This window comes from Eschrichtius robustus, chromosome 1 (genome assembly GCF_028021215.1).
Source record: "Eschrichtius robustus isolate mEscRob2 chromosome 1, mEscRob2.pri, whole genome shotgun sequence".
NCBI lineage: Eukaryota > Metazoa > Chordata > Mammalia > Artiodactyla > Eschrichtiidae > Eschrichtius > Eschrichtius robustus.
The window spans coordinates 130478609-130498637 of NC_090824.1; the positions used below are offsets into that span (position 1 = coordinate 130478609).

At 40.2% G+C, this 20029-nt stretch overlaps 2 protein-coding genes across 4 annotated transcripts in view; both read left to right on the top strand.

Annotated features, from left to right (window-relative positions):
* Positions 1 to 1742, top strand: part of PAQR5 (progestin and adipoQ receptor family member 5) — an 89052-nt gene extending 87310 nt beyond the window's left edge. Inside the window, exon 8 of the mRNA XM_068554620.1 lies at positions 945 to 1742. Coding sequence (XP_068410721.1) covers positions 945 to 1024 — 80 coding nt within the window. The 3' untranslated portion in view covers positions 1025 to 1742. The remainder of the gene's footprint in view (positions 1 to 944) is intronic.
* Positions 1743 to 4629: 2887 nt separating this feature from the next.
* KIF23 (kinesin family member 23) overlaps positions 4630 to 20029 on the top strand; it is a 34291-nt gene continuing 18891 nt past the window's right edge. For all 3 annotated transcript variants that reach the window (XM_068554641.1, XM_068554661.1, XM_068554652.1), the window contains exons 1-5: positions 4630 to 4803; positions 6809 to 6878; positions 8019 to 8147; positions 12262 to 12367; positions 19756 to 19892. In XM_068554641.1, coding sequence (XP_068410742.1) covers positions 4793 to 4803; positions 6809 to 6878; positions 8019 to 8147; positions 12262 to 12367; positions 19756 to 19892 — 453 coding nt within the window. In that variant the 5' untranslated portion in view covers positions 4630 to 4792. The remainder of the gene's footprint in view (positions 4804 to 6808; positions 6879 to 8018; positions 8148 to 12261; positions 12368 to 19755; positions 19893 to 20029) is intronic.

The following is a 20029-nucleotide window of genomic DNA, read 5'->3' on the forward strand; positions in this document are numbered from 1 at the left end:
TCCTGAAATGTATAGCTCCAGAAGACATTGGCATGACTCAGAGAACTATGAAATTTCTCCTGAATGTTCCTCCTGGGAGATTGCCCAAGGGGTCTTCCTATGGCCCCTTGGTATTTGTATGAATTCTTCAACTCTGTAATAAATGTACTTCGGCAAATGGTTGTCACACACATTCTCTCCGTGTTGAGAAACGGGTTTCTAAAACTGGCTCACATTTTGGCTCCTCCAGAGCATGGAACCACGAGCCTCAAAGAAAATTTAATCTAGCCTTTAAAAAATGTGTTTGATGATGTAAAATGCACATGCTCAGGGCCCAGATGCACAGATGTAGAAGACTCACCCAGGGTGCTGGGGGTGGGCGTAGTCCTGGAGTTTTGAATTTTTATCAGAAGCCCCAGGTGATTTTTAATACCATAAGGGAGTTTAAGAAGCACTGATATAGTCCAACCATTCTCTCTCTCTCTCTTTTTTTTTTTGGACATAATTTCAAAGTTAGAAAAGTGTTGCTAAATAGTACAAAGAATTCCCAGGTACTTTTCACCCTTCCCCCTTTCGATATTTATATTACTCTCTAACAGTGAGAAACTTGGTTCCCATTATCCACAATGTATTTACTTATTTGCTCAATCCTGGAATGTACAGAATGTCCTTTCAGAACTACTAATCCATGTCTTCAAAAAGGCCAACTAATTAGAATTCAGTATACGTTTCAAGTTTTTTTTTTTTGTCTTGAGCCTGAGGGCATATACTTAGTCCAAATAGTGTAAATACCTTGGGTAAGTGATAGCTCCCCTTCTGTGTATGTTATTCGTTTGAAGTTCTGTTCAGATCTTTTGAGGTTTTTTGTATCAATTGTACACCCTCCCCCAAGCTTGTTGATTTTACTAATTTGTGGTTGTTGCTTGAGCATGTAAAGCATTAACATCCAATCATTCGTTTTACAGATGGCCTGGGGAGAGAGAGTCACATGGCCTGGGGATGTGAGATTATGTTGCCAAAGCCACTGAAGCCTTGGGTGTGCTGAGTGTGTTGGATGCTCACAGGCGTCCTGTCTCCAGCTTACCACCTTTCCTCAAACACTCTGGGCTTTGGTAATTTCTGGTGCTTGCTGGTTACTAGGTTCCCACAGCTGGTCTCGTTTAGCTGGGAGATCGGATTAATTATGGTTTCAAATCTCTTGTAGTATCAGCCCCTCTTCAGTGATTTGCATAAGACCCTCCCAGTCCAGTTTGGCAGTTTCTTATGAAGTTAAACTTACGATTACCACAAGACCAGCAATCCCACCCAAGAGAAATGAAAATATCTATGTCTACATAGATAACTTTACGCAAATAATTATACCAGTTTCATTCATAATTGCCAAAAAGTGGAAACAGCTTAAATGTTCATCAACTAGTGAATGGGTAGATTGTCATACAATGGAATACTAATCAGCAATGAAAAGGGAAAAAATTATTGACAGAGGCAACACATGGATAGAATCTCAAAAGCATTATGCTGAGTTAAAAAAGAGACAGTCTGGAAAAGACAGAAATCTAAGGAAAGAAATCAGAAAAGTGGTTGCCAAGGGCTGGGGATAGCGGAAGGTGATTGCGAAGGGTCTGCACAAGGAATTTTCAGTGTGATGGGAATATTATACATTTGGTTATGGCAGTGGTTACAGGATGGTGTATGTTTGTCAAATATATACATGGGACAAATAAAAAGGGTGAATTTTATTGTATGTAAATTATACTGCAATAAACCTGATCTTTAAAAAAGCCTCCCAGTTCTACTCTCTACCCCTCTTCTACCCTCACCCTGGTCTGGATCTCTAATTCTAGGGGAAAATGCAAATCTTTTACCAGCTGTGGGGAGTGCTTGACCATTTTGAACGGAGAAAATGATATAATGAATTGGCATTAAAAATTAAGTCAGTGAGCTTTAATAAGGATATAGATGAGTGAGAAAGAAGAAACTGGCCAAAAGAAAAGCTGGGGGTGGTGTATTGTAACTGGGCCCTCCATTGGGGTGTCCTGTGAAGGGATGGGTTCATTCATTCCTTCAAACATGTATGGAACATCTTCATTGCTGGGCACGGGGGATGCAACAGCGCCATCTATTGAGGATGTGGGGATAAGCTGGTAGAGGAGACTAATAAGCAGCGATTGAAAATTGGGATGCGAGCTCCGAAGCAAATCAACAGGTGCAGTGACTGTGGGAGTGCAGGGCACTGTGGATAGAGAACAGAGGTCCAGCATCCAGAGCAGGGTCGTTGGCAGAAGATCTGCTGAGAACTGAAGGTAAGGAGGCATTGTCAGAGGAAGGGAGGGAGCAGAGCTTAACAGCAGAGGGAATGGTGTGTGAGCACTGAAGGTTATCATGGCTGGAGGGATGCAAGGGGAAATGATAGGTGATGAGCTTGGAGAGGAAGAGCCCCAGGGCCTGTTGAGGGTCTCCAGCAGTGGGAACTACTGTAGTATTACACGCAGGGGAATGATATGATCAGATCTGTGATTTAGTGGTGAGCTGGCTGCAAAATGGAACCAGGATTGGAAGATGGCAGCAGGGAAGCCTGTTAGGATACTGTTGCAGTCATCCAGACAAGAGATGGTAGTGGCCAAGGAGACAGAGAGGAGGGGTTTAAAAGCTATTTAGTTGGTAGAATTGTCAAGATTTGGTGACTGAACGTTGGAACAGAAGGAGAGGCAGAATGCAAAGATGGTACCTTGCACTCGGGCTTGGGTGGGTGGACAGATGGCGATGCCATCCACTGAGGGAGAATAGGTTCAGGGGAAGAGATTAGGATGTGTTAGGTGTGAGGTGCCTGTGGGGCACCCAGGTGGAGAATTCAGTAGGCTGTCGTACATATGACTCTGGAGCTCAGAAGAGCAAATGTGAGTGGCATGTGAGGTCATAGGAATGGTTGGGAGTGCCTGCAGATAGGGCACAGCTGGTGACCACCAGGTGAAAACCCTAAGCCACAGTATTTAAGGGAGAAAAAAGAACTCACAAATGAGGCTGAGAAAGAGGGGTTAGAAAGCTAGGAGGAAAAACAAAGGCACCGGAAGAGAGGAATGGGAAATTTTTTTAGTGTGTTAAGAGGTCAAGTAAGATAAAGGTGGGGAAGGATCAAATAGATTTAGCATCAGTGAGGTGGTGTTCTTGGTGAGAAGAGTTCCAGTGGAAAGACTGAGGCCAAAGCCAGGCTGCAGTGTAATTAAGAGGTTCAGGCTGAGGCCAAAGCCAGGCTGCAGTGTAATTAAGAGGTTAAGTGGCCAGCAGCCCAGCCCAATTCCTAAATAATACAGACCTCTCATTTGACAACAAATAAAGTTCTAATGGTTCAAAGACTTAAACATAAAAAACAAAGCAATAAAAGCACTAGGAAAAATAAAAGATTAAAAAAAATTAAGAAGAATTTAAATTCCTCTTAAAGAATTTAAGAAGAATTTTTTCTAGTATGACACAAAACAGAAGCCACAAAAGAAAAGGCTGATAAATTTGGCTACCTTAAGTTTTTTCTTAAGCTGTCACAAAACAACATAAACTAATTAAAATAAAAACTCAGATTTTGGATGAGGACCAATTTCCTTAATATGTGAAGAGCTTTTACAAATCAATAAGAAAAACTAACAACCCAATAGAACAAGGAGGCAAAGGATATGAACATAGTTCTCAGAGAAGGAAACACAAATGGCTATTGAACATAGGCACAGACGCCCAACCTCATTCATCATAAGAGAAATTTAAATTGGTGACTTTTTTTCATCTATTAGATCAACAGTCACAGAAAAGTTTGGTAACACTTTGCTATCTGAGAATTGTGGAGAAACAGGTGCTCTCATACATGGCTGGTGGGATTGTGCCTTTGGACAACCTTTATGGAGGACAATTTGTCAATACCTGTGAAATATTACGTACACATATACTCTTTAACACAGCCATTCTGTGTAAAATGATGAATTTCCAAGTTTATTCACTGTATGTTTGTAACAGCAGAGATTGGAACCATCTTTATGTGGAACATTATGGGCCGAGGATATTAATTATGTGTATCCTTACTGGTGTCTGGTCCTGTAGGAAGTTGAGGAGATGGGACTACAGTTCCATGAGAGCACAGATGTAGATGCATATTTGATAGTCATCGGTTTAGGCGCAAAGGTTGAAGTGAGATAGAATCAGTTCATCTTAGAAAATACTGGTTCTGGAAAGAGCTGGAGGGAGATCCCAGGAAGGGTGAAGACGAGATAAGAAAGGAAGCCAAGGTGTTGTGATGCTCTGGAAGCCAGAGAGGGAGCCTGAGACTGCGCAGGGTACAGCCCAAGGATAGGACACTCCTGGGCCGGAACGACACAGCTGACTTCTGAATCAACCCTGGATTTGCCCTTCCATTGGACTTCTTGTGCTGTGGGAGAAGAAACTCTCAGTGTCCTTATCAGAAAATTCAAGGGGTTGTATTTTCTAATATTTGAGCTCCACTTCCCCCTCCAGCCCTGAAGCCCAGGCACGCAGACAACCCTTGTCCTTTCTGCGTCGGTCTCCTAGGAGACGAGCGCCTCTCCCGGAGACGCAGGCGCTTCCTGAGGCCCCGCCCCTTCCCCGCAGGCGGGCGCTGATTGGCCCGTTTGAAATGCGCCGGGCGCGAGCTCACCTGGTCCCGGAGCTGTTCTCCAGGCTTTTCTGAGCACCGCGCCTGAGCTGCCGAGTCCCGGTGCCCGCGGCCGGTCCCTGCGGCCCGCCGTCCTCGCCAGCCCGCCCGACCGAGTCCGGCGTCCCGTGCACGCGTCTGGGCAGCGCGGAGCCTGCTGCCATGAAGCCAGCGTGAGTACCGGGCCGCGGAGCCGGGGCCGGCCTCTCCTCATGCCGCAGCAGGCCCCGGGACACGCCGTCGGTACCGAGCCCCGCGTCTCCCGGGCCGCGGCCCCCAAAGTGGGAGGGAGCCCCCATCAGGACCGCCCAGGGGGAGACCGGGAGCGTAGACCCTGTCCGCGTCGACCCCGTCCGGCTCCCCGCCGCCCAGAGTCGGGCGCCCGGCTCCCCGCCCTAGCTTCACTCGGCCAGGAAATGTCGGCCCCAAGTTGGGAGGAGGGGGAAGTTTGGGCGGCAACCCCAGTTCGGGTTAGCCAGGTCGCCCTCCACCTGGCTCCGGGACCGCCGCCTCAACCTTTTCTTAAGTTTCCCTTTCCATCCCCTGCCGCCCGCACCCGCGGGTTGCATTTTGCGGAGTTAGTGCGGGCCGGGGGTCGTCTAGAGTGTGGGCCGAGTGTTGTGTCCTGGGGTTGGGGTTGGGTAGGTGCTCTCAGCCCCCGGAGAGCCCCGGCGTCCGAGCGCACTGCGTGATTTTCTTAGCCTAGCGCGGTAGCCTGGGGGCCGCGACCACCCCCGGGTGAAGGCCAGTTATTTTGCTCTGTTCTTGGGTCTCAGGCAGCCCCGCTCCCCGGCACAAAAGCCCACGCCCACATTCCTCTCGGAGTCGGTGACATTTGTAGCTCAGCCTAATTCCTTGACTGCTGCTGGGTAACGAAATACTTGTGCAAAGAAGAGGGCTGCCTTTATAATTAGCACCATCACGTAGCTAGTCGTTTGCAAAGGCAACTTGTTTTCTTAAGAGGCTAAAGTCAAAATCGTTGGGGAAAAATGTTGAGTTTAAGTAAACCTACCGTAATATTTTGCACTTAAAACACGAATTTGCTTGTTTCATCTGGGAAGGGGTTGTAGAAGTATTTTAATAACCTAAAATCCAAGCCAGTAATTTCACTTAGTGTTAAATGTTTTTCTAGTCTATAGATAAATGGGGGAAAGGGGAGAGTGGCATGCTAGAGAAATGGTGAATAAATCAAAATATCTTTTGCTATTGTCCCTACTTAAGAGAGCACGAAATTGCAGTTTGGGGACCACATTTTGTTTGAGGACAAAGGATGATAGTTTTGAGAATTCAATAATCCCTTGTTCCTTGAAAGTAAAGACAAATCTTGATGAAAGAATGGATTCCTCCATCTGCATTTTTATAATTTATTGAAGTTAATCACTTGCCAGTCTGCCTTGGCAGTGGGCTGTTGGCACAGCGTGTGTGCTTATGTACCTACATAAATGACTTTTGAGATAAGTGTGGTCAACTATCTAGATTTTTCAAATTTGTAGTGTCTGTAAAATTGTTGCTCAAGAAAATAAGCTATTTTACATACAGAACTATAAATAGATATTAAAAAACAGAATTCAACTAGGTAAATTTTAAAGATCTTACCGGCTTTTTTCAATGATTCATGAATCAGGCAGCATCCATCTAGTACACAGAAAGGTGCTCCTAAGAGCTGTACAAAATGGAAGTTTTTTATAGGCAGAGGGGGATGGAACAAGGGAATTATACTAGCAATGAGTGGATTGTCTGTGGCAAGGTGAACATCCTTTAGTGGATGGCAGGGGTCTATCAGGCAGATTACCTCACTAGCGCTGACCAGGTAATTCCAGATTGACTGGTTTAGGATTCTACTCCTGGGAGAGGTTGGAACTATAATTAAGTTAGGTATGAAGTCTCAGTTTGGTGATGTGGGGCTTAGCACAAGTGACCCCATTTTGGGCCTGTTATCTCTATTTTTTAGTAGCAAAAATGTCTCCTAAGCCAAATTTTAATTACTTTTGGGTTATCCATGCCACAAACACTCTTCTACTAAGGAAATTTATTCTTATTCATGTTATTTGGGATATAGTGTTGTGGAACTGCTAAAGAATAATTTTATAAACCCTAGGAAGGTCATCTCTGTATGAATTACAGGTGAAGTTTTTATATGTTAGTGTTGAACTGAAATGTTTTTGTATCTATGACCAGGAGAACTAAGACACCCAGGAAACCACCAGTGAAAAAAGGATCCCAAACGAGTCTTAAAGACCCCGTTGGGGTAAGGTCTCCCTGTGAATTTGTGTGTGTCTTCTTTCTTCAGTCCTTTTATGTCTTAGGCTTATGCTTGGAAGGGATGGAGATGTGGAAGTGGAGTCAAAGAACATTTAGCTAAAAGGACGATACTAAATTGCTTAGGCTGGTTCCAGCTTTGAAATTTTGTTTCTATGTCGGATACATTAGCCCAGTAAAATGAAGTGTTTGGTTGTCAGTTGCATACTTCCTGTAACTAATTATATTTGAAAAGTTAGATAATGAAAAAATATTCTTCAACTATCTTGGAGAATTCTTCATGCAGGCTTGGGAACTTGCTTTTAAGAGCAAATGGCAAATAAAAGAAAGGTGGTTTGCTCTGGGGTTTTTAAATCTTCCCTTCATTGGCACTGGAATGTATCTCTTGATCTGAGTTGTGGGAACCAGATGATTTGCATATAGTGCTGACCAGTTTTTCCCCAACCCTATCACTGATTAAGAAGACCATATTTTGGGCTTCCCTGGTGGCACAGTGGTTAAGAATCCGCCTGCCAATGCAGGGGACACGGGTTCGAGCCCCGGTCTGGAAAGATCCCACATGACGCGGAGCAACTAAGCCCGTGCGCCACAACTACTGAAGCCTGCGCACCTAGAGCCCGTGCTCCACAACAAGATAAGCCGCTGCAATGAGAAGCCCGTGCACCAAAACGAAGAGTAGCCCCCGCTTGCTGCAACTAGAGAAAGCCTGCGCGCAGCAACGAAGCCAACGCAGCCAAAAATTAAATAAATAAAATTAAATTAAAGAAAAAAAAAAAAAGAAGACCATATTTCAGATCTTGCACTTTAGTATATTAAGTGTTAAGCTGGCAAGTTTTAATTGACCTCCAATTCCAGACAATCCTAACAGCTTTTCAAATAATTCTCATTGTGTGATATGTTTTTGATTTTTAGAGTTTTGATATTATGTGCATTTAAAATTCTCTCATATCTAAAATATCTGTTTGCATTTGACAATCAGCAAATCGGGTAGCAGGGTAGCAGATCTTCTCTTTCATAGCTCTAAGTATATATACTTAAGTTTAGAGACCAAATGTTTGAATGAATGAATGAATGAAAAGTCAGGTAAAAAGTCAACCTTTGTTCTTTAAGCACCTTCTTGTATTTTCAGGTGTACTGCAGGGTACGCCCACTGAGCCTCCCAGAGCAAGAGTGTTGCATAGAAGTGATCAATAATACAACAGTTCAACTTCATACTCCTGAGGGTTATAGGCTCAACCGAAATGGAGACTATAAGGAGGTAATTCCTGTTGGAAGCAACTGTTTTTAATTGATAGGTTCTTTCCTGAATGGCTTTTCCATTTTCTACATTTAACAACATTCATGTGTTTCCACTTTATTGAAAGACTTATTTACTTCACTCTAACCACCATATCAAAAGTGTCTTTAATTTCTGGGCTGTACAGACACACCTTTGGTGTACTGGAGTTAGAAGATTGCTTTTAGATGATTAATTTCTTGTATTGGATAATTATTGATTTTTAGAGCATATATTAGGGATAGTTTAATGTGGAATGATATCTGATTGTGCTAGGCAGTTACATGTGTATATGTAGTTTCATGTGTGGGACTGAAATAACATTTAATAGGCATTGCATACTTGTATCGATCTCTTATGAAGTGTTTTTATTTTTAGTAAAATGTTAAACAAAGAGAGTTCAATTCAGTTCAACAAACATGTGCTAAGCTGGAGCATAGAAGGAGACTTTAAAAACTGAGTAAGACACGGTCCTTGCCTTTATGGAGCTTACAACTTAGTTGGGAGCACAGATGCTAAGCAAGTGACCCTCATTGGTAAGACAGGTGTGTTTAAAGAAATGGACTCTGGGAATGCAGAAGAAAGGATTAATTCAGAGTGTCATCTCTTCTTTCAAGCTGCCTTCACTCTTTCGTGTACACTACTCGAGGGAGATTGCTAGTCAAAAGCCCACCAGTGGCCTCTTTGCTGCTAGATGTGATGGACGCCTCTTTGTCTTCATTACGATCTATTTCTCAGCAGCACTGTCCTGTCTTCCGCTCCAATGCTCCATGTTCTGTCTTTCACTGGCCACCGTCTGCAGGCTTTGCCTCCTTTTCCAACCTCTAAATACCAGGTTGGGCTATACCCAGGGCTCTCTTCCCTATCTATACTTTTCCATGGCTTTACAGGTTGATGATATGGTAATACTTTCGGAATTTTTATCTCCAGCCTAAATCTTTTCTCTCTCAACTTGAACGTCCACTGCTTGGATGTCACACAGGCATGTCCAAAAGAACTCTTGAGTTTTTTCCCCTCTAGATCACTTCTTCCCTTGTTTTTTCTTGTCAATAAATAGCACCACCGCCATCTGTTTGCTCAAACCAGACACCCTGTCCCTACCTTTCTCTTGTCCCCTGTCATATCCCATTCATTAGTAGATCCTATCAGTTCTACTCCAGTGTGTATCTTGAAACTGTCCTTTCAGTTCTATCTCCACTGCCACTACCCTCGTCTGAGGCCTGTTATTAATTACTGAGACAAGTGCTTCTCAAACTGTGGTGAAGAAGCAGCTTTTTTATTTTCAATGCATGGTGACTGATACTTTTGTGCAGCTTTGCCACAAGAAACTGTTAGACAACTGTTAGGCAAAGTTAGACAGCAGAGGACTGGTTTATAATCTGTTCAGAGATAAACCCACTGGTCACATGCTGAGATGTTGCAGCCGTGTGAAATGGCTACAGAGGTTCTAAGCATTTACCCTCCATCTCTGTAATTACCCCTCATTACCCCTCCCTGGACTGGAGACAGACAGCTCTCAGAGGGGCATTGGCCTGCCTGCTGACCACACTTTGAGTAACATTAACAAGACTATGCTGAAGCCAGCTGGACCACCTGCTTCCACTCTGAATCTTCTCTAATCCATTGCCACAGACAGCCACTCATCTTTTAAAGCAGAAATCAGACCTCACATTTTCCTTTTTCTTTTTTTAACTGTAGTACCATTAATTTACAATGCTGTATTAGCTTCTTGTATACAGCAAAGTGATTCAGTTATACATATATGTATATATTCTTTTTCATATTCTTTTCCATTATGGTTTACTACAACATATTGAATACACTTGCCTGCAGTAGGATGTTGTTTATCTATTTTATGTATAGCAGTTTGTATCTGCTAATCCCAAACTCCTAATTTTTCCCCCCCTTCCCATCACCATTTTCCTGTTTAAAACCTTCTAAGGAATAAAGTTTTTAAATGGGCACAGTCCTGCTTAATCTTCCTGCTATCTCTCTCTCCACCTCACCTCTTAGTACTCATATAATCCTAAATTGCTTGGATAAGCCAGAATCTTGCCTCAGGGCTTTTCCCTTAGCTCTTAGCAGGATGGCTCCTCATCCTTAGGTTTTAGCTTAAATCACTTCCTCCGAGAGTGTGTCCAGATTACCCCCATCAGCAGTAGCACCCCTCCCACTTCTCTCCTGGTCTGTACTCTCTATACTTCCTTGACAGCACTTACCCCAACCTATAGATTTATTTACTTGTTTATTGTCTCTCCCCTGGTGTAATATACACTTCTAGGGGATATGTACCTTATCTGTCCTGTTTGCCAAACACTCAGTAGATACGGATTAAGCATGAAGGAATGATCTGGGAAGGCTTCATGGAGGAGTAGGCCTTTGAGAATGTAAAATAGTTGAGAACTGACTTACTGAATTTTGCTTCTTTATTAGAGTTAATTTCATGTATGTGTAAATAGTACTAAAGGTTTGGTGGGGATTAAAAGTTCTCAGTGCTTTTTGACAGAAGGCAACACTGGATAATGGAAGAAGTGTTGGAATGAAAATGGCTTTGACGCTAATTAGCTTCATGAGCTTGGGCAAGTTCCTTCTTGCCTCAGTTTTCTTCACCTGGAAGAGGGTGGGGATTGTTCATGAGGACTTGGAGGTCATCTGATTGACCTGTCAGCACTAACCTATATGTATCTTTTCAGTTCTAAGAGTCTTTGTTCTTTCTGTGAACTCTAAAGCTGTTTTACAGGATTGGAATAAAAACTTCTACAAAGGTGAGAGTTAGCTTAGCTGAAGTAGGTGTGTGATCTTTAACAAGTTATAAAATGAGCCATAATAATTGATAGTACCTACATCAAAGGTTGTAAAAATGATGATTCACTAATATGCTAAGGCAGTGCTTGGGACATGGTTAGTGTTAAGTGCAAGTTGTTGTTGTTATGATGATGATGATGTATTTGAGTCCTAATCTATACGTGTCTCCTTTTGGGGGACAAAACTACTAATTTTAAAAACATAAGGGTCATGATATTGATATGTGAGCAGGTTGGATTTAAGATAAAACGTATAAAACAGGGAAAAGGGGTCATGTGACAAAGGCTATAATCCATAATAAATTCTAGTGAATACTCATGCACCAAATAATAGCATTGACATTCATGGAGCAAAAATTGCAAGAAATTCAGGAAGCCTACAGGAACAGTTGCAACGTCTACAAACTAATAAAGCTAGAAGATAACAAAAATAGAAAGAATAGAACTCCAGTCCCTGGACAATTAGGGCATTTTAATTTACCTTGACATATATACCCTAGTCCCCAGTCTTATTTTCCAAGTAGGAGTTTGGTAATATTTCTGATAATATAGATATGCTTTATAATAATAGTCATATTTTGAAAGATTTGATAATTGAAGTATTATTGCTTTTTTAAAGGTCACAGTTTATTTAAAATTTATTTCATAGAAGAACTCAGATGAGGGACTTCCCTGGTGGTCCAGTAGTTGAGACTCCATGCTTCCACTCCAGTGCACCAGGGTTATATCCCTGGTCAGGGAACTAGTATCCTGCATGCCTTGTGGCACAGCCAAAAACAAACAAACAAACAAAAAAACTCAGATGAGATTATATTGACAGTTATTTTCTAGTTTTAAAAAAGCAGTACATCAAAACTCTTGGTTTTATACTGCTATGCCATTTTAAATGACACCTTTATAAAGAAAAATAGGTAGCAGTAAAATAGTATATGAAGTAATGCTTGAGGATTTTCACAAGTCTATGACTGAATCGTTGTAATACCTTTTGAACTCCTTTGTCACTTAATTAAAACAAAATCAGCCTTAGTCTATGAAGCATTAGTAGACAAGACTTTTCTACAGCCTCTTCAGTAGTTATAACTGTAAATATTTACCAGTTTATAATTGGTATAATTTAAGTATGTCATGAATTTTTTAAAGATTCCAAGTTTAAAGACTATTGGTATTTTTTTTTCATGTCTAGATCTAATTGTTCATAAGGAAACATCTGAATATGTTTAAACAGATATATTTCTAGCCTAGCTATAGTGGAATTCCGTTTATGTGCTTTTTATTTTTTTCCTTCTCCACAGACTCAGTATTCATTTAAACAAGTATTTGGCATTCATACCACCCAAAAGGAGCTCTTTGATGTTGTGGCTAATCCCTTGGTAGATGACCTCATTCATGGCAAAAATGGTATGATTCTTGGAGTTTTGTTGAATTTTTCTTTTTCTCCCCCTCTGATAAAACTTTTTTGATACTTAGGTATTTGGTTTATGTTCAGCCTTGAACCCAGTTAATTTTCCAGAGTAGTGTTAAACCTGCTTTTTTGAGCAGTTATTTTTATTTTTTTAATTTGCTTATTTTTCAAATTTAATTTTTATTTTGCATTGGAGTATAGTTGATTTACAGTGTTGTGTTAGTTTCAGGTGTACAGCTAAGTGACTCAGTTATACATATATCCATTCTTTTTCAGATTCTTTTCCCATATAGGTTATTACAGAATACTGAGTAGATTTCCCTGTGCTATACAGTAGGTCCTTGTTGATTATCTATTTTAAATATAGTAGTGTGTATATGTCAATCCCAAACTCCCAATTTATCCCTCCCCTTTGGTAACCATAAGTTTGTTTTCTAAGTCTGTGAGTCTGTTTTGTAAATAGGTTCATTTGTATCATTTTTTTATTTTTTTATTTTTTAGATTCTGCATATAAGCAATATCATATGATACTTGTCTTTTTCTGTCTGACTTACTTCACTTAGTATGATAATCTCCAGGTCCATCCATGTTACTGCAAATGGCATTATTTCATTCTTTTTAATGGCTGAGTAATATTCCATTTTATATATGTACATTTTATATATGTACCACATCTTCTTTATCCATTCACCTGTTGATGGACATTTAGGTTGCTTCCATGTCTTGGCTATTATAAACAGTGCTTCAATGAACATTGGGGTGCATGTATCCTTTTGAACCATGGTATTCTCTGGATATATGCCCAGGCCTGGGATTGCTGCATCCTATGGTAGCTCTATTTTTAGCTTTTTAAGGAACCTCCATACTGTTCTCCATAGTGGCTATACCAATTTACATTCCCACCAACAGGGTAGGAGGGTTCCCTTTTCTCCACACCCTCTCCAGCATTTGTTATTTGTAGACTTTTTGATGATGGCCATTCTGACTTGTGTGAGGCAATATCTCATTGTAGTTTTGATTTGCATTTCCCTAATACTAAGCAATGTTGACCACCTTTTCATGTGCCTCTTGGCCATCTGTATGTCTTCTTTGGAGAAATGTCTATTTAGGTCTTCTGCCCATTTTTTGATTGGGTTTTTTTTTTTTTTGTGATGCTGCATGAGCTGTTTGTATATTTTGGAAATTAATCCCTTGTCGGTCGCATCATTTGCAAATATTTTCTCCCATTCTGTGGGTTGTCTTTTCATTTTGATTATCGTTTCCTTTTCTGTGCAAAAGCTTTACAGTATAATTAGGTCCCATTTGTTTACTTTTGTTTTGGTTTTTATTACTCTAGGAGGTGGATCCAAAAAGATCTTGCTGTGATTTATGTCAAAGAGTGTGCTAAGAGTTTTATAGTATCAGGTCTTACATTTAGGTTTCTAATCCATTTTGAGTTTATTTTTGTGTATGGTGTTAGAGACTGTTCTAATTTCATTCTTTTACATGTAGCTGTCCAGTTTTCCCAGCACCACTTATTGAAGAGACTGTCATTTCTCCATTATATATTCTTGCCTCCTTTGTCCTAAATTAATTGACCGTAGGTGCGTGGGTTTATTTCTGGCCTTTCTATCCTTTTCCATTGATCTATATTTCTGTTTTTGTGCCAGATTTCTGTAGTTTTATAGTATAGTCTGAAGTCAGGGAGCCTGATTCTTCCAGCTCCGTTTTTCTTTCTCAGGATTGCTTTGGCTCTTGGGGATCTTTTGCGTTTCCACACAAATGTAAAAATTTTTTTGTTCTAGTTATGTGGAAAATGCCATTGGTTATTTGATAGGGATTGCGTTGAATATGTAGATTGCCTTGTAGTATAGCCATTTTGACAATATTGATTCTTCCAATCCAAGAACATGGTATATCTTTCCATCAGTTTATGTCATCTTCAATTTCTTTCATCAACATCTTATAGTTTTCTGCATACAGGTCTTTTGCCTCCTTAGGTAGGTTTATTCCTAGGTATTTTATTCTTTCTGATGCGATTGTAAATGGGATTGTTTTCTTAATTTCTCTTTCTAATCTTTCGTTATTAGCGTATAGGAATGCAAGAGATTTCTGTGAATTAATTTTGTATCTTGCAACTTTACCAAATTCATTGACCAGCTCTAGTAGTTTTCTGGTAGCATCTTTAGGATTTTCTATATATAGTATCATGTCATCTGAAAACAGTGACAGTTTTCTTCTTCTTTTCCAATTTGGATTCCTTTTATTTCTTTTTCTTCTCTGATTGCCATGGCTAGGACTTCAAAACTATGTTGAATAAAAGTGGTGACAGTGAATATACTTGTCTTGTTCCTGATCTTAGAGGGAATGCTTTAGGCTTTTCACCATTGAGTATGATGTTAGCTGTAGGTTTGTCTTACATGACCTTTATTATGTTAAGGTGTGTTCCCTCTATGCCCACTTTCTGGAGATTTTTTATCATAAATGGGTGTTGATATTGTCAAAAGCATTTTCTGCATCTACTGAGATGATCAAAGGGTTTGTATTCTTCAGTTTGTTAATGTGGTGTATCACACTGATTGATTTGTGGATACTGAAGAATCCTTGCATCCCTGGGATAAATCCTACTTGATCATGATATATGATCCTTTTAATGTATTGTTGGATTCAGTTTGCTAGTATTTTGTTGAGAATTTTTGCATCTGTGTTCATCAGTGATATTGGCCTGTAATTTTCTTTTTTTGTGATATTCTTGTCTGGTTTTAGTATCAGGATTATGGTGGCCTTGTAGAATGAGTTTGGGAGTGTTCCTTCCTCTGCAATTTTTTAGAAGAGTTTCAGAAGAATAAGTGTTAACTCTTCTCTAAATGTTGACAGAATTCGCCTGTGAAACCATCTGGTCCTGGACTTTTGTTTGTTGGGAGTGTTTTTTTTAATTTTATTGAAGTGTAGTTGATTTACAATGTTGTGTTAATTTCTTCTGTATGGCAAAGTGGTTCAGTTATACATATATATATTCTTTTTCATATTCTTTTCAATTATGGTTTGTCACAGGATATTGAATATAGTTCCTTGTGCTATACAATAGGACCTTGTTGTTATCCATCCTATATATAATAGTTTGCCTCTGCTAATCCCAAACTCCCACTTCTTCCCTCTCCTACCCCCCACCCCCCACCCCCGGCAACCACAAGTCTGTTCTCTATATTTGTGAGTCTGTTTTTGTTTCATAGATATGTTGACTTGTGTCATATTTAAGATTCCACATAATAAGTTTTATCATGGTATTTGCCTTTCTAACTTACTTCGCTTACTATTATACCTAGAGTGTGATAATCTCTAGGTCCATCCATGTTGCTGCAAATGGCAGTATTTCATTCTTTTTTATGGCTGAGTAATATTACATTGTATATATGTACCACATCTTCCTTATCCATTCATCTGTCAGTGGACATTATGTTGTTTCCATGTTTTGGCTATTGTAAACAGCACTTCAATGAACACTGGGGTGCATGTATCCCTTCAGATCATGGTTTTCTCTGGATATATGCCCAGGAATGGGATTGCTGCATCTTATGGTAGCTCTATTTTTAGTTTTTTAAGGAACCTCCATACTGTTCTCCATAGTGGCTCTACCAATTTACATTCCCACCAAGGGGGTAGGAGGGTTTCTCCACAACTTCTCCAGCATTTGCTATTTGTAGACTTTTTATTGATGGCCATTCTGACTGGTGTGAGGTGGTACCTCATTGTAGTTTTGATTTGCATTTCTCTAGTAATTAGCGACATTGAGTATCTTTTCATGTGCCTATTGGCCATCCGTTTGTCTTCTTTGGAGAAATGTCTATTTAAGTCTTCTGCCCATTTTTTATTGGGTTGTTTGTTTTTTTTGTTATTGAGTTGTATGAGCTGTTTGCTGATTTGGGAAATTAAGCCCTTGTCAGTCGCATCATTTGCAAATATTTTCTCCCAGTCTGTAAGTTGTCTTTTCATTTTGTTTGCGGTTTCCTTTGCTGTGCGAAAGCTTATAAGTTTGATTAGGTCCCATTTGTTTATTTTTGCTTTTATTTCTATTGCCTTGGGAGTCTGACCTAAGAAAACACGGGTATGATTTATGTCAGAGAATGTTTTGCCTATGTTCTCTACTAGGAGTTTTATGGTGTCTTTTTCTTTCTTTTTTATTTTTTTCATTTTGGCCGCACCATGCGGCATGCAGGATGGTGCAATCCAGGGATCGAACCTGGGCCTCTGCAGTGAAAGCGCCAGATCCTAACCACTAGGCCACCAGGGAATTCCCGGTGTCTGGTCTTATAATTAGGTCTTTAAGCCACAGGTTTGTGGGTTTATTTCTGGGCTCTCTCTTCTGTTCCATTGATCTGTATATCTGTTTTTGTGCCAATACCATGCTGTTTTGATTACTGTAGCCTTGTAGTCAAGTCTGGGAGTGTTATGCCTCCTGCTTTTTTCTTTTTCCTCAGGATTGCTTTGGCAATTCTGGGTCTTTTATGGTTCCATGTAAATGTTGGTATTATTTGTTCTATTTCTGTGAAAAATACCATTGGTAATTTAATAGGGATCACATTAAATCTGTAGATTGCTTTGGGTAGTATGGCCATTTTAGCAATATTAATTCTTCCAATCCAAAAGCATGGGATATCTTTCCATTTCTTTGAATCATCTTTAATTTCCTTTAATAATGTTTTGTAGTTCTCAGCATATAAGTCTTTCACCTCCTTGGTGAGGTTTATTTCTAAGTATTTTATTTTTTTGTGGGAGTTTAAAAGGGATTGTTTGTTTACATTCCCTTTATGATATTTCATTGTTAGTGTAAAGAAGTGCAACCTATTTCTGTATGTTAATCTTGTATCCTGCTACCTTGCTGGATTCATTTATCAGTTCTAGTGGTTTTAGTGTGGAGTCTTTAGGGTTTTCTACATATATTATCATGTCATTTGCATGCAATGACAATTTTACCTCTTTCCTAGAATTTAAATACCTTTTATTTCTTTTTCTTGTCTGATTGCTGTGGCTAGGACTTCCAATACTATGTTGAAGAGAAGTGGTGAGAGTGGGCATCCTTGTCTTGTTCCATATTTTAGCAGGAAGTCTTTCAGCTTTTCACCATTAAATATTATATTGGCTGTGGGTTTGTCATAAATAGCTTTTATTATGTTGAGATACGTTCCCTCTCTGCCCAGTTTCATAAAGGTTTTTATCATGAGTGAATGTTGAATTTTGTCAAATGCTTTTTCTGCATCTATTGATGATCACGAGGCTTTTTTCCTTTCTTCTGTTGATGTGGTGTATCTCATTGATTGATTTATGTATGTTGGATCATCCTTGGAACCCTGGGATGAATCCAACGTGGTCATGGTGTGTGACCTTTTTTATGTGTTGTTGGATTCGGTTTGCTAGTATTTTGTTGAGAATTTTTGTGTCTATATTTATCAAAGATACTGGCCTGTAATTTTTTCTGTGTTACCCTTGTCCAGTTTTGGTATCAGGGTGATAGTGGCCTTGTAGAATGAATTTGGGAGTGTTCCTTCCTCTGCAATTTTTGGGAATAGTTTCAGAAGGATAGGTGTTAACTCTTCTCTAAATGTGTGATAGAATTTGCCTCTGAAGCGATCTGGTCCTGGACTTTTGTTTGCTGGGAGGTTTTAATCACAGTTTCAGTTTCAGTACTTATGATTGGTCCTTTCATATTTTCTATTTCTTCCTGGTTTAGTCTTGGGAGCTTGTACCTTTCTAAGAATTTGTCCATTTCTTCTAGGTTATCCATTTTATTGGCGTACACTTGCTTGTAGTAGTCTCTTATAATCCCTTGTATTTCTGTGGTGTCTGTTGTAACTTCTCCGTTTTCACTTCTGATTTTCTTGATTTGAGCCCTCTCTTTTCTTGATGAGTCTGGCTAAAGGTTTATCAGTCTTGTTTACCTTTTAAAAGAACCAGCTTTTGGTTTCATTGCTCTTTTCTGTTGTTTTCTTCATCTCTGTTTCATTTATTTCTGCTCTGATCTTTATGATTTCTTTCCTTCTACTCACTTTGGGTTTTGTTTATTCTTTTTTCTTTAGTTGCTTTAGGTGTAAGGTTAAGTTGTTTGAGATTTTTCTTGTTTCCTGAGGTAAGATTTTATTGCTATAAACTTCCCTGCTAGAACTGCTTTTCCTGCGTCACATAGGTTTTTTTTTTTTTTTAACTTTTTGGGTTTATTTATTTATTTATGGCTGTGTTGGGTCTTCGTTTCTGTGCGAGGGCTTTCTCTAGTTGCGGCAAGCGGGGGCCACTCTTCATCACGGTGCGCGGGCCTCTCACTACCGCAGCCTCTCTTGTTGCGGAGCACAGGCTCCAGACGCGCAGGCTCAGTAGTTGTGGCTCACGGGCCTAGTTGCTCCGTGGCATGTGGGATCTTCCCAGACCAGGGCTCGAACCCGTGTCCCCTGCATTGGCAGGCAGATTCTCAACCACTGTGCCACCAGGGAAGCCCCACATAGGTTTTTTTTTAAAAATTATTAATTAATTAATTAATTTAGTTATGGCTGTGTTGGGTCTTCGTTTCTGTGCGAGGGCTTTCTCTAGTTGCGGCAAGTGGGGGCCGCTCTTCATCGCGGTGTGCGGGCCTCTCACTATCGCGGCCTCTCTTGTTGCGGAGCACGGGCTCCAGACGTGCAGGCTCAGCAATTGTGGCTCACGGGCCTAGTCGCTCCGCGGCATGTGGGATCTTCCCAGACCAGGGCTTGAACCTGTGTGCCCTGCATTGGCAGGCAGATTCTCAACCACTGCGCCACCAGGGAAGCCCCTCACATAGGTTTTTGATTGTCATGTTTTTGTTGTCATTTGTCTCTAGGTATTTTTTTACGTCTTCAGTGATCCATTGGTTGTTTAGTAACATATTGTTTAGCTTCCACTTGTTTGTTTTTTTTTTTTGACAGTTTTTTTCTTGTGATTGATTTCAAATCGCTTAGCGTTGTGGTCAGAAAAGATACTTGATATGACTTCAGTTTTCTTAAATTTACTGAGGCTTGTTTTGTCGTCCAGCATGTGGTCAGTCCTGGAGAATGTTCCATGTGCACCTGAGAAGAATGTGTATTCTGCTGCTTTTGGATGGAATGTTCTATAAATATCAATTAAGTCCATCTGGTTTAATGTGTCATTTATGGCCCGTGTTTCGTTATTGATTTTCTGTCTGGATGATCTGTCCATTGATGTAAGTGGGCGTTAAAGTCTCCCTATTGTGTTACTGTTGATTTCTCCTTTCATGGCTGTTAGCATTTGCCTTATATATTGAGGTGTTGAGCAGTTAATTTTAAGTGTTTTCTAATACAAGAAATATTATACGTGGAGGACTTTTAAGATATAGCCAAGTGTGACATTTAATATATAACTGTGACTTGTTACATTGTAGGTCTCCTTTTTACATATGGTGTGACGGGAAGTGGAAAAACTCACACTATGACTGGTTCTCCAAGGGAAGGAGGACTGCTTCCTCGCTGTTTGGACATGCTCTTTAACAGTATAGGGTCGTTTCAAGCTAAACGATACGTAAGTTTAATTTTGTGCGTGTTGTGACTCACTAGAGGGCATAGGTGCCAAAATACCTGTGGATACAGTAGTATTAAGGGAGAACTAAGGCATCGGATACCTTTTGAAACTTTAAATATGTTTAAATATTGTTTTTT